This window comes from Artemia sp. Qi Xiang Cuo, chromosome 2 (assembly GCF_049724085.1).
Source record: "Artemia sp. Qi Xiang Cuo chromosome 2, ASM4972408v1, whole genome shotgun sequence".
NCBI lineage: Eukaryota > Metazoa > Arthropoda > Branchiopoda > Anostraca > Artemiidae > Artemia > Artemia sp. Qi Xiang Cuo.
Genome location: NC_142795.1, coordinates 35,124,239 through 35,136,909, shown reverse-complemented (window position 1 = coordinate 35,136,909; position 12,671 = coordinate 35,124,239). Strand labels below are relative to the sequence as shown.

At 35.7% G+C, this 12,671-nt stretch overlaps 1 protein-coding gene across 2 annotated transcripts in view; it reads left to right on the top strand.

Moving 5' to 3' along the window:
* bdg (sodium-dependent transporter bedraggled) overlaps window positions 1–12,671 on the top strand; it is a 194,357-nt gene that overhangs the window by 114,260 nt on the left and 67,426 nt on the right. For both annotated transcript variants that reach the window (XM_089100627.1, XM_089100621.1), the window contains 2 exons: window positions 5,047–5,101; window positions 10,484–10,623. In XM_089100627.1, coding sequence (XP_088956753.1) covers window positions 5,047–5,101; window positions 10,484–10,623 — 195 coding nt within the window. The remainder of the gene's footprint in view (window positions 1–5,046; window positions 5,102–10,483; window positions 10,624–12,671) is intronic.

Here is a 12,671-nt window from a genome sequence, read left to right as displayed (position 1 = left end):
CGGCGCTCGCGATTCCCTCCTTCTACTTCTCCCCTTTTTTCAGTAAGTAAGTGAACGCAATCTTTTAAATTACACAGAAAGAAATCTACAATAAGGGGAAAGCCATCACCCCGCATCAACCAAATTACAGGGCAGTCCTGAATGTTCCCCGGTAACGAGGGAAGTTTCGAGTTTAATTGCTAACCCTCCCCACCCCAACCTCCTTTTATGGTTACCTGAAGGCTCATGGGAGCTTAAGGACTTTAAAAACGCAGTTTTCAAGGCTTCGGGCATTCTCCCCCCTACACAAAGATCCACTGGCATTCTCCATAATAGCTGATGCGCAATTATATGCCTCTGTAATGGTTTTTAAAGCCTCAAATGAATCATTTTAGTTAAACGAAGCTTTAAAATAAACTCTATATTAGCCGTATATTTTGTACGGGCTAAGTGCACCTTTAGAAACGAATCTGCCACCGCTCGATATTGCTGCCTTGAAACTGGGGAGCTCAATTTGTAGTTTGTCCATAATTTTAGATTGATTGACTATCTCAAAATTTTCGCTCAATAGCTTTTTAACACCGTTTGCACCAAAATTGTTGTTTTGCTCATTTAATTGGCATAAAACGCCACTTTTCAGTGGCACAATCTTTTTTGCTATTTGAAAATGAGTGCTAAAACTTTCTGTTTCTTCTCGATCGAGTCTTCTCTCAATATTCTAAGGTCATTGGTTTTCTATGTTTTCCCCTAAAGGCTTGAAAGCTCTGACATGCTGAATCTGATGCAATAATTAAATTCTCATTAAGATCCCTTGCCCTTTGGGGGTGTTTTGCCGCTTTTTCGAAAATTAGGCAAATTTTCTTAGACTCGTAATTTTTGGTGGATAATTTTAAACTTTACAAATTTCAAATAATCAAGATTAAAAAAAAAAATTATTCTTAGATGTTTATATTTTTATCGAAACTAGTTTTTGTTGAGTTTCGGTTACTATTAGAACGAGTCGCTTCTTACTTTCCGTTCGAAACCACGAACTGCTTGATTGACGGTACCTTCTTATAATTAAATTAAAAAAAAAGAAGTTTTTTCAATGGTTATGTGGGAGGGTCTTTCCATGAAGGAAGTTTTCATGGGGGAAGGGACATTGCTATGAAGGGGACGCCGGACTTCCCAGCATTATTTAAAAAAAGATCAGAAATTAAATATAAAAAAACAAGTTTTTCAACTGCAACAGCCGCAACATCAAAACTTTAAACGAACAGAAAATATTACATATACGATTGGGCTCACCCCCTAGTCAATATCTCGCTCTTTAAGCCAATGATTTTTTAGTACTTTCATAAGAGCTATTTATTCTAATTAACGGCATTTGTGATTAAGCGGTCATTTTTAAAGAATTGGAACACAATTCGAACTTTCGCTTAAAGAGCAAGGTATTGACTAGGGGGCGAACCCCCTGATATACGTATTAAAAATATATAAATATAGAAATTTGTTACGTAAGTTAATTCGTACGTTACGTATATTTATTACTAATAAAAACGTTTATAAATAAAATTAAACAACTTTCGAGAAAGCAATTTATCCAAAAATAAGTAAATTAATATGAAAATTTTGTTTTAATTATTCATGTACGGTGAGCCAAGATCAAAACCTGCATTTATTCAAAAACGTTCAAAAATTAAATAAAAAAAAGCGAGGCGTCCCTTCCTCAACGCCTCGCTCTTTACGCTAAAGTTTGACTTTCTCACAACTTTATTTTTATTTAAACAATGAAAAACTTTAGCGTAAAGAGTGATGCGTTGAGGAGGGGACAGCCCCATTCATATACGGAATAATTTCTGTTCGTTTTAAGTTTTAATGTCGCTCCTTACTTTCAGTTAAAAAAACTTGTTTTTTTTTTATTTAATAAGGAATAAGGTCGATTGATTTGTGCACATCCCCGAGATTGAAAATCCAAAACGCATCAAACGGTTCGTGGTAACGAACTGTAAGTAAAGAGCGACCCGGCTCCTTTCGAAAAAAACCGGAATTTTGATACCAGTAGATACATCAAAAGAATTGGATTATGCTGATTTCAAATATATAAGTTTCATCAAGTTTAGTTTTACCCATCAAAAGTTACGAGCCTGAAAAAATTTGCCTTATTTTTGAAAAAATGGGGAAACACCCCTTAAAAATTATAGAATCTTAACGAAAATCACAACATCAGATTCAGCGTAACAGATAACCCTTCTGCAAATGTTCCAAGCTCCTATCTGCAAAAATGTGTAATTTTTTATTTTTGTCCCAGAAGAAAGATCACGGATGTGTGTTTTTTTTTTTGTTTTTTTTTTTGTTTTTTTTTTTCAGGGGTGATCATATCGATCCGGTAGTCCTAGAATATCATGAGAGGGCTCATTCGAACGGATATTAAAAGCTCTAGTGCCCTTTTTAAGTGACCAAAAAAATGGGAGGGCAACTTGGCCCCCTCTCACGCTAATTTTTTCCCGAAGTCACCCGATAAAAATTTTGAGAAAGATATTTTGTTCAGCATAGTCGAAAATCTGATGAATATGTCTTTGAGGATGACTTAATCCCCCACAGTTTCCGTGGGAAGGGCTGCAAGTTATGAACTTTACCCAATGTTTAGCCTACATATAGTATTGGTTATTGGTAAGTATACAGGCGTTTTCCGGAGGGATTTTTTTTCGGGTGGGGGGAAGGGTTCGGAGGAGGGGGTTACGTGGGAGGATATTTCCATGGAGGATGTTTCCTTGGGGGAAGGGACATTTCTATGAAGGGGTGCCGGATAAGGGCACCCCATAGTCAATACTTCGCTCTTTACTCTAAAGTTTTTTTTTTACTACTTTCAAAAGGGCTATCTATTCTAATTAAACGGCTTTTGTGATTCAGGGGTTTGTGATTCGAACAAAATTTGAACTTTAGCGTAAAGAGTGAGATATTGACTAGGAGGCGAAACCCCTGATATACGTAATAATTTTTGTTCGTTTTAAGTTTCAGTGTTGCTCCTTACTTTCAGTTGAAAAAACTTGTTTTTTTTAAAATTTAATAACAGATTTAGATCCGCCTTTTGGGCTTAGACGTGTCAAGGGCCGTGTTAGGCTGCATTTCCCGTTTAAGTCTCGTTTAAGTCTCTGCCGTGTAATGTCTTCAGAAGTAAATGATTCAAACGGAGATTTGAGATCAATGAAACTGAAAGTAAAACAAACTTTGAAAAATTCAAGAAGCTTCTGGCCAAATTTGTTGGCTTAAATTCAATATTATCTTCGCCTCTACAGGCTTTAAACGGAAGAATGACTTTTTAAGAATTTACTGCGAAATGTCTGTTCTATTTGCAGTCCATAAGGTTTAATTGCATATTTTGAACCCAAAATTTTCAGGACATTTAGCACTTTTGTTGCTGCTTTGTAAAGTAAATTTGCTATTCATTACAAAATTACCACTTTTTTTTAAAGATGTAGTGCTGGAAAAAACTTACTTGCGTGATCTCGTACTAATGTTTTACAACCCCCTGCGATGTCTTTCCAGATATATTTGAGTGAGAGAGATGGCTTGCATCTTAGTTGTTATTTTACGTACAGTTAATAGCTTCTTTTTTTAGTTAATATGCATGCTAAGTTAAGTGTTGTTTTTTTTTTGTGGCTCGAAACGGTACTAATTATATACTTTTCGCTGACTGTACGCTATCACGTTGACTTAGCAAAGAGTGATGTGCCTCCCATGGATTTTTTCTTCATGCCTCATATCACAAAATCTTTGGGGAGGGCTCAGCAGATCGCAAATTAAAAGTTCTAATGCTCCTTTCAAGGGCCTAAATCCATGAGAGGCGAACCAACCACCCGCTGTGCCATGGAGCATCAAACGGTATGTGATCAAAATTTCAATGCTGTATACCTAATTTATTCATAAAAGTTGAAATAATGAACGATGTGCGAATGCGCTTAACAAGAACTGTGCAGCTTTGGAGGCAAGTGTTCCAAGCTAAATAAACAGTCCCTTTAAGGCAGAGGCCTCATAGGTACATTTTAGGAGATAGTTGGACATGATATGTCTTGTTGAAATCAGAGCCATGCAAAGGCTTTCAGTATCTATGATTTGAAGACCTAGAGTAGGACCCATGAACCTGTTCTGCCCTTCAAAACGAAAATGCATCACAAATTAGAGTGCTGCTCCTCAAAAAATGCTGAAACCTGCAAAAAAAAATAAAATAATATCTATATATTTTTAATGCATGATTTAGTTTACTATCGAAAATCTAACTAATTTTATGTGTGTTTTCTTCTTTTTTAATCCGTTCCTTTCAAATGCATAGGAAAATAATTGCATAAATAAAACTCTTTATGATTTGTATTTTTAGTCGAAGTGCTTTATTAAAGAATATGGGAAGTTTCCGGGGGTGAAAATTTTTCACTAGGATAATTTTTCAGTAGGAAAATTTTCATATGTCTTGTTATCTCTTTGCTGACTCAATTTTACGAGTGGAGATGTTAAGGGTAATTATCCGGGGTCAATTTTCACCGGGATTGAATTGTCTAGAGGATATTTCCTCAGGGAGGAGGTTTTTTCCATGCAAGTAGAGCCAGATTTCCTAGCATTACTGAAAACGATCAGAAATTAAATTTTTTTCCCAATTCTAAAACAAATCCTTAAACACAAGGACCGTTTGATTAGAACAGCAAGAAGCTTTTTTAGAAGTACCAAAAAATGTTGGCGTGAAGAGTGAGGTGTTGAGGAGTGGGCAATACCCCTCATATACATAATAATTTTTGTTCCTTTTAAGTTTTAATGCTACTCCTTACTTTCAGTTGAAAAACTGTTATTTTTTATTTAATCTTGTGAAAGGGACATTTTAAGGATTTTGTTGGCATTTATAAGCTTTAGTTTTAGTTTCTTAATATCTTTTATAGTTAGAAATCATATATGATTATATCTATCTTTCATAGTTAGTTATTTATATCTTTTATAGTTAAATTGAAATTTTTTCTACTGGGCCGCGTGGCTAAGGCAGCAATTGTTTCATTTTCAAACTATGTTCTTGTAAAGAAACTAAGTGATTTTTTTTTCCAGACTGTGATTCAAACTCGTCTTTCCGACTTGAGGAAACAGTACCTGATTTTTTTCAGTAAGTATTTTCCTCGTTTTGTTGTCCTCAGATTTACGTTCACACCTTATACAAACAGCCAATGATTTTGGTTGTTAAGATGGTGACAATCTAACGACTTTTCTCTTTCGCAAATTGAAGTGAACCACTCATTTCTTAAGGTTTATATTCCCTGTGAAACTTGTGATTTTTCGACAAGCCTACAGGTGTAATTTCCACCAAAAGGACAATATACTTATATCGTCGGATTTATTTGTTTCAATTCTAACCATGCACCGAACAAAGTTAAATATACACTATTTACAATATTCAATTTAAACTATGTTAAACCAACTTTAAACTATTCAATTTAACATGCGAAATTGGAAAAGAATATAAAATATCTCCATCCCCATGTTCAGCAGAGCCTATCGCAATTATTTATTACTCGTAACTATTTGCAGAGCTAGTTTACATCATTTAAAAAAACTTGAAAACCTTAAATTACCAGTGGCTGAAAACGTTTCTGAACAAGCGTGTACAAACCCGAAGGCTCGAAATTCTAGAGGATGTATTGGTCAAGCATTACTCTTTAATCTGAAATCTAAAGACCCTAAGCTAGAGCAAAACTATGATACCATTTGACCAGATAAAATAGAGGATTTATTGAAAGCGAGCAACACACTTGTAGTTTCAAAATGTATGTAAACTTAAACGCGGTAAACCTCCTGGGCTTGACGGTATCTGTCCTGACCATTTCAAATACAGTTCAGACCTTCTGTTTTTGCTTTTTTCGTTATTATTCCAGATGTATGAAAACGGCGGAGCAGCCCCCTACACATTCTGTATCTGCATCGTGTCTGACGCCCCCCCCCCTCCCAAAAAAACGTAAAAGCCCAAATTATTGTACATACTACAGAAAAATAAATGTTTCTAATGATTCGAGCAAGATGATAGAGTCACTTCTACCGCAAGGATCATGGCAAAATGCAGGCTTGATTATCCCCAGTTCGATTTCCGTCAATACATCAGCTGCGCATTCGTTCACATACTACTGAAAGAAAGCTATCAGCTCACGTTTGCCCCTTTTTATGTACAGCGTGGACATTTCTGCAGCATCCGATTTTGTCGTCATGCGTTTTCTTAAAGCTCCTTGAGAATGGTGTGAAAGCGTACATTGTAGCGCATTTATCTTGCTGGTATTCAACTAGCAATGTGAGAGTCCGTCTGTCTAAGGACCATTTGTGAAGCCTGATCGGACTAACTTGTGGCCTCCTACAGGATTCCATATTTTATGTCCTCTTTTGTTTAACACCTTCACATCTGCGATCACTAAGAATGCGTGTGAAGGATTTAGCATGTATCTTTGCGATTTAAGTCTCATATCTTATGCAGATGATGTGTTAATGTTCAAATACAAACTGACCTCGTTACAAGAGAACCACAACCAATTGGTTTCAGGCTACAAAAGTATTTGCCTTAGAGTAAATCATCTGAAGACAGAAATCCTAGAGTTCATCTTCATGGCAGCCAAGAGACGAAGTACCGATAACCATCGGTTGTATGTGAAAGTTGTATGTGACAGACTAGGATTAATCCAGGTCAGTCAATGAAGTACTTAGGTAAAGCTTACGGACATGATGGCAGAAGCACTCGTTCATTGACGATTCAAAACATCACAAAAAGCATACGTGCTAGCTATGGTAATTTTTTTTCTCTAAAATAAAGTCTTAGCAGAAAAGTACTGGCAAAACTTTACTCAGCCATGGCCCATCCTTATCTCCTTTACAAATCACCATTATGAGAATGGTTTATACAATCTGAGAGACTGAACTTTCGTTCGGTTTGCATCAAATATGTGAATTCCTTTCTCAAATACTTATTACGATATCGTCACTCCTACCTCCTGCCATTTCTGAACATGGATAAGTCGTAAGGATCCAGTTATTGCCCTACTATCTTTTAAAAGAAGTGCTCAGAAAAAGGTAGTGGAATCCCTCTCCGATTTTGTGCCTCCATACCTACTGTGAGAATTTGAACGATAAAGTTTCTGTTTTGTTAGAAGTGTTTTGTTTCCGATTTTTTTGTTTCTCAATCTTCGCCGCTTTTTTTCGTTTTATAAGAACGGGTAGAAGTAAATTATTATTATTATTGCTACTTACAATAACTCATTCATTAAGCGTAATTATTGTTCTTTGTTGAACCCAGTTTGAACATCAAAATGAATTTCTTGCAAAAAAAAAAAAATAAATAAATTACAAACCATTAAAATCTTTGAAACTAACCAGAACTTTTGTAAGCTTGTCTTCTTGATATTCTTCTTGCTCTTGTTTGGACTATTATGGAGAGGCTTTTGCATAATCTCATGGCCGAAATCAAATTCCAGGTTCTGTTGTGGGTTGCTGCAGATGAGGCCGAACTCCGGTTCTCATATTACCAAGCACAGATCAAATCAGCATTACAAAGTTCTGTATCAAACAGTTCGTGGTAAACGAAATGTAAGTAAGGAGCGACCCGGCTCAATAGTAACTGAAACTCTAAAACACGGAATTTTGACACCAATAGATACATCAAAAGAATCAGATTTTTATGCTGATTTAAAATATATAAGTTTCATCAAGTTTAGTCCTACCCATCAAAAGCTACGTGCCTATTAAAAGTTATGCACCTGAGAAAATTTGCCTTATTTTCGAAAAAAGGGGGAAACACCCCCTAAAAGTCATAGAACCTTAATGAAAATCACACCATCGGATTCAGCGTATCAGAGAACCCTACTGTAGAAGTTTCAAGCTCCTATCTCCAAAAATGTGGAATTTTGTATTTTTTGTCAGAAGACAGATCACGGATGCGTGTTTGTTTGTTTGTTTTTTTCCTCAGGGGTAATCGTATCGATACAGTAGTCCTAGAATGTCTTAAGAGGGCTCATTCGGACAGAAATTAAAAGTTATAGTGCTCTTTTTAAGTGACCTGAACAACTGTAGGGACCTTAGCCCCTTCCCTAGCTCAATTTTTTCCCGACTCATTTTTTCCCCGTAGTTACCCAATTAAAATTTTGAGATAGCCATTTTGTTCAGCATAGTCAAAAATCTAATAAATATGTCTTTTAGGATGACTTAATCCCCCACAGTTCCCAGGGGAAGGGCTGCAAGTTATGAACTTTGCCCATTGTTTACATATTTTATTGGTTATTGGGAAGTATACAGACATTTTCAGGAAGGATTTTTTTCGGGTGGGGGGACTGGAGGAGGGGGTTACTCGGGAGAATGTTTCCTTGGGGTAAGGGACATTTCTATGAAGGGGGCGCCAGATTTCCCAGCATTATTTAAAAAACGATCAGAAATTAAATTTAAGAAAAACTAGTTTTTTCAACTGAAAGTAAGAAGCAACATTAGAACTTAAAACGAACAGAAATTATTACGTATATGAGGGGGTTCGCCCCCAAGTCAATACCTCGCTCTTTACGCTACAGTTTTTTTTGTGCTTCAAAGAGCTATCTATTCTAATTAAACGGCCTTTGTGATTCAGGGGTTTGTGATTTAAACAAGATTTTAACTTTAGCGTAAAGAGTGTGGTATTGACTAAGGGGAGAACCCCCTCATATACGTAATAACATATACGTAATAAAAAAACAATAAAAAAAAGCGATACGGCTCAATAGTAATCGAAACTTTTAAAAACGGAATTTTGATTTCAATAAATGTATCAAAAGAATGGGCTTATAATGCTGATTCTAAATATATAAATTTTATTAAGTTTAGTATTACTCATCAAAGGCTACGTGCCTGAGAAAATTTACCTGATTTTTGAAAGAGGGGGAAACATTTCCTACAAGTGAAAGAATTTTAATGAAAATCCCACCGTTAGATTCAGCGTATCAGAAAACCCTATTACATAGGTTTCAAGCTCATATCTGCAAAAATCTGCAACTTTGTATTTTTCGTCAGAAGAAAGATCACGGTTGCGTGTTTATTTTTTTTTTCAGGGGTAATCGTACCGACCCAGTGGTCCTAGAACATCAAAAGAGAGAGCTCATTTGAACAGAAATTAAAAGTTATAGTGCCCTTTTCAGTGACCAAAAATGCTGGAGGGTAACTTGGCCCCCTCCCACGCCCCTTTTTTCCCAGTTTCGTCTGATCAAAATTTTGAGATAGCCATTCTGTTCAGCATAGTTGAAAAATACAAAAAAAAATATATCTTTGACGGTAACAGGTTCCCTTTAGAGCCCTTATGGAAAGGTCTTAAAGTTTTAAATTTCCCAATTGTATAGGTATAGTATTTGTTATTGGGAACTATGAACGCATTTTTTTTTTGTGGGGGGAGTTTCTGTTGTTTTTTTTCCACAAGGAAGATTTTCCATGGGGAGGTAAGCTTCCAGGGAGAAAACTTTTCACGGGAAATTTTACACTGGGGGGAATTTGCCAGAATTCCAATACGAAATTATTTTTATGTGTCTTGCTTTCATTTTGCCGACTTACTTTTACGGGTGGGGGGGTGGGGCCGGGGTTATGTGGGAAGATCTTTCCAATGAAGCAAGTTTTCACGGGATTGCTATGAAGGGGGCGGCGGATTTCCCAGCATTCTTTAAAAAAAAAGATCATAAATTAAATGTGGAAAAAAACAAGTTTTCCAACTGAAAATAAGGATTAACATCAAAACTTAAAACGGACAGAAAATATTACGTGTCTGATTAGGTTAACTCTCTGTTCAGTACCTTACTTTTGAATCCAAAGCTGTTTTAGTATTTTCATAAAAGCTAACTATTCTAAATAACGGTCTTTGTGATTAAGGGGTCATTTTTAAAGAATTGGAACAAAATTTGAACTTTAGCTTAAGAGTGAGGTATTGACTAGGGGGCGAGCCCCTAATATACGTATTAAAAATATATGAATATAGTAGTTTTTTACGTAAGTTAATTCGTAAGTTACGTATATTTATTACTAATAAAAACGTTCGTAATATTCCGTATAAAATTATTCCGTATGTGAAAGGGGCTGTCCCCTCCTCAACGCCTCGCTCTTTACGCTAAAGTTACTCTTTCTCACAGCTCTAGTGTTTGATACAATAAAAAACTTTAGCGTAAAGAGCGAGGGGTTGAGGAGGGGACAGCCCCTTTCATATACGGAATAATTTCTGTTCGTTTTAAGTTTTAATGTCGCTCCTTACTTTCAGTTAAAAAAAACTTGTTTTTTTTTATTTAATTCCCTAAAAAGAAGAACTTCCACTTTTGTATTTTCATTTCTGACTGAAAGTTGAACTGATTTTTTCTAAAGGGTGTCGGAAGTCTAATAACCTCTCATTTAGAAACAAAATCTATTGATCTTTCTTCCGCATTAAACTTGTTCGTTATTGTATTCTTACAAAGCAGAAAAGGTTTGTTGATATATGTGAACAAAATCTATTTTAATCGGAGTATTTTATTTTTAGTGGGGTTGTTCTTCAGAGAGAGGGCTGGAGTCCATTCACACCTCCTCTTCGGCCACCAGAATCATTGGGTTCTATCAGATTTGAGGTGGCATTTAACCTTGCAGTAATTTGGCTCATCACCTTCTTATCTGTAGGTAGAGGTATGTATCTTTAAAATATATAGCATCCTGCGTTATCTTAGAAATGCTAACTTACGCTTAACATCGAAGAATAGTTTTGTACTCTGTTATTGATTTTATACTTTTGGAGGGGGGAGAGGGAGGCTATTTTGGGTGGGAGGTTGGCAAAACTTCCAAACAGCTTTGAAATTTTGAGCTTTGTTCGAAGTTTTGAATTTGTTTTCTTTCAAAGAGGAAATGATGGTAGGAAATGTATTTTATATTGGTACAAATGTAAATTAATATAAGCAAAGACATCTCTGATCGGTTTGGTAAGGTCAATGACTATATCTTTACGCAGAATAGTCGGAAAGGAACTAAATTAAATAGGTAAAATTTCGGGTGTCACTGTTTTTTTTTCTACTATTAAGGTAAAGTAGAACAAACATTAAAAAATAACAAAAATTTTGTTCATTTGTAGAGAAAATAAATCGCATAAAACATCAATACCCCGTCGGTACTGAGATGCTTAAGGCTCATTCACTATGAGATTTTACTATTTCCGAGATTTAGCTGGTGCAATTTTGGGAATCAGTTGAAACTAAACTCAGTCACAATAAAGATTTTGGTGGGGTTCAGAGTTGGATTGGGCCAAAGCTGGATTTCAATATTTAAACTTAGTTAAGGCCGACTCAACTAGAATTGTTCATGAAATTTTCTTATTGGCTATTATCCGAAAGTTATCCAGATCAAGAAAAGGTGAAAACAGAAAATAAATAATAAATGGAAGAATGATATAAATAAGAAGTGAAATATTGGGAGGGACTACTGAAGCTCGTCAGAGCTCAAGAACATTCGTACGATAAGAGAAACAAGGAGTGTATGGAATCTGAGATAAAGACAAATATATGGCGTAATTACGGTGTTAATCGATTTCTGTGCTCAAAGTAGCCATTGAGAATGGTAAAATCCGATGACTAGCATCAGCTAATACCATATTTTTGAACGGGCCGAATTTCGAAGGACCAAATGGGCCTTTAAACCATCTACACATAGACGAAAAATTAAGTGAGTGTTTAATCTAAATTAAATAAAAAAACAAAACAAGTTTAACTGAAAGTAAGGAGCGATATTAAAGCTTAAAACGAACAGAAATTATTCCGTATATGAAAGGGGCTGTCCCCTCCTCAACGCCTTGCTCTTTGCGCTAAAGTTTTTATTGTTTAAAATAGTAGAGTTGTGACAAAGAGTCAAACTTTAGCGTAAAGAGTGAAGCGTTGAGGAGGAGACAGTTTTTTTATTTAATTTCTGAACGTTTTTCAAGTAATGCAGGTTTAAATTTGGCTCACCGTACATGAAAAATTAAAACGAAATTTGCATTTTAATTTTGGCATATTTATTCCGTAGGTGAAGGGTTGCCCCTCCTCAATACCTTGCTCTTGACACTAAAGCTGTTTGCACTTTTAAAAAAGCTTTCTAATTAAAAGCTGTCTAATTAAAAATTCTAATTAAACGCCCTCGTGTTTCAGTAGCCGCTCTTAAAAAATTGGGACAAACAGTCAAACTTTAGCGTAAAGAGTGAGGTATTGAAGAGGGGGCCACCCTTCATATATAGAATAATTTCTGTTCGTTTTGAGTTTTAATGTTGCTCCTTACTTTCAGTTAAAAAAAAACTTGTTTTGATTTAATTTCTGATCGTTTTTCAAATAATGCCGGTAAATGTAGATCAGCCTCCAGGAAATATACCCACCCACGGAAAACTCCTCTATAGAAATTTCACCCAAAGTAAAGTGTAACCCCCCTCCCCGTTACATTCCCTTCAGATAGTTCTATCCTCGCTGAAATTTCCCCCTCCCTGTAAAATGGCTTGCGGACGATTCAGCCTGAAAATTTCTCCTTAGCATCCTTTCATTTGAATAAAACTTTAATCTCTAATCGGTTTCTCAATCACTACAGAAATGTCCCCTTCCGTGGAAATTATTTTCAGAAAATATAAACACCTGGAAAATAGCCCCCGAATAATTCCCCCGGAACATCTCGACATGTAAAATTTGTCAAAGAGAATGTAAGAATTAAAAAGAGTTTGGTAT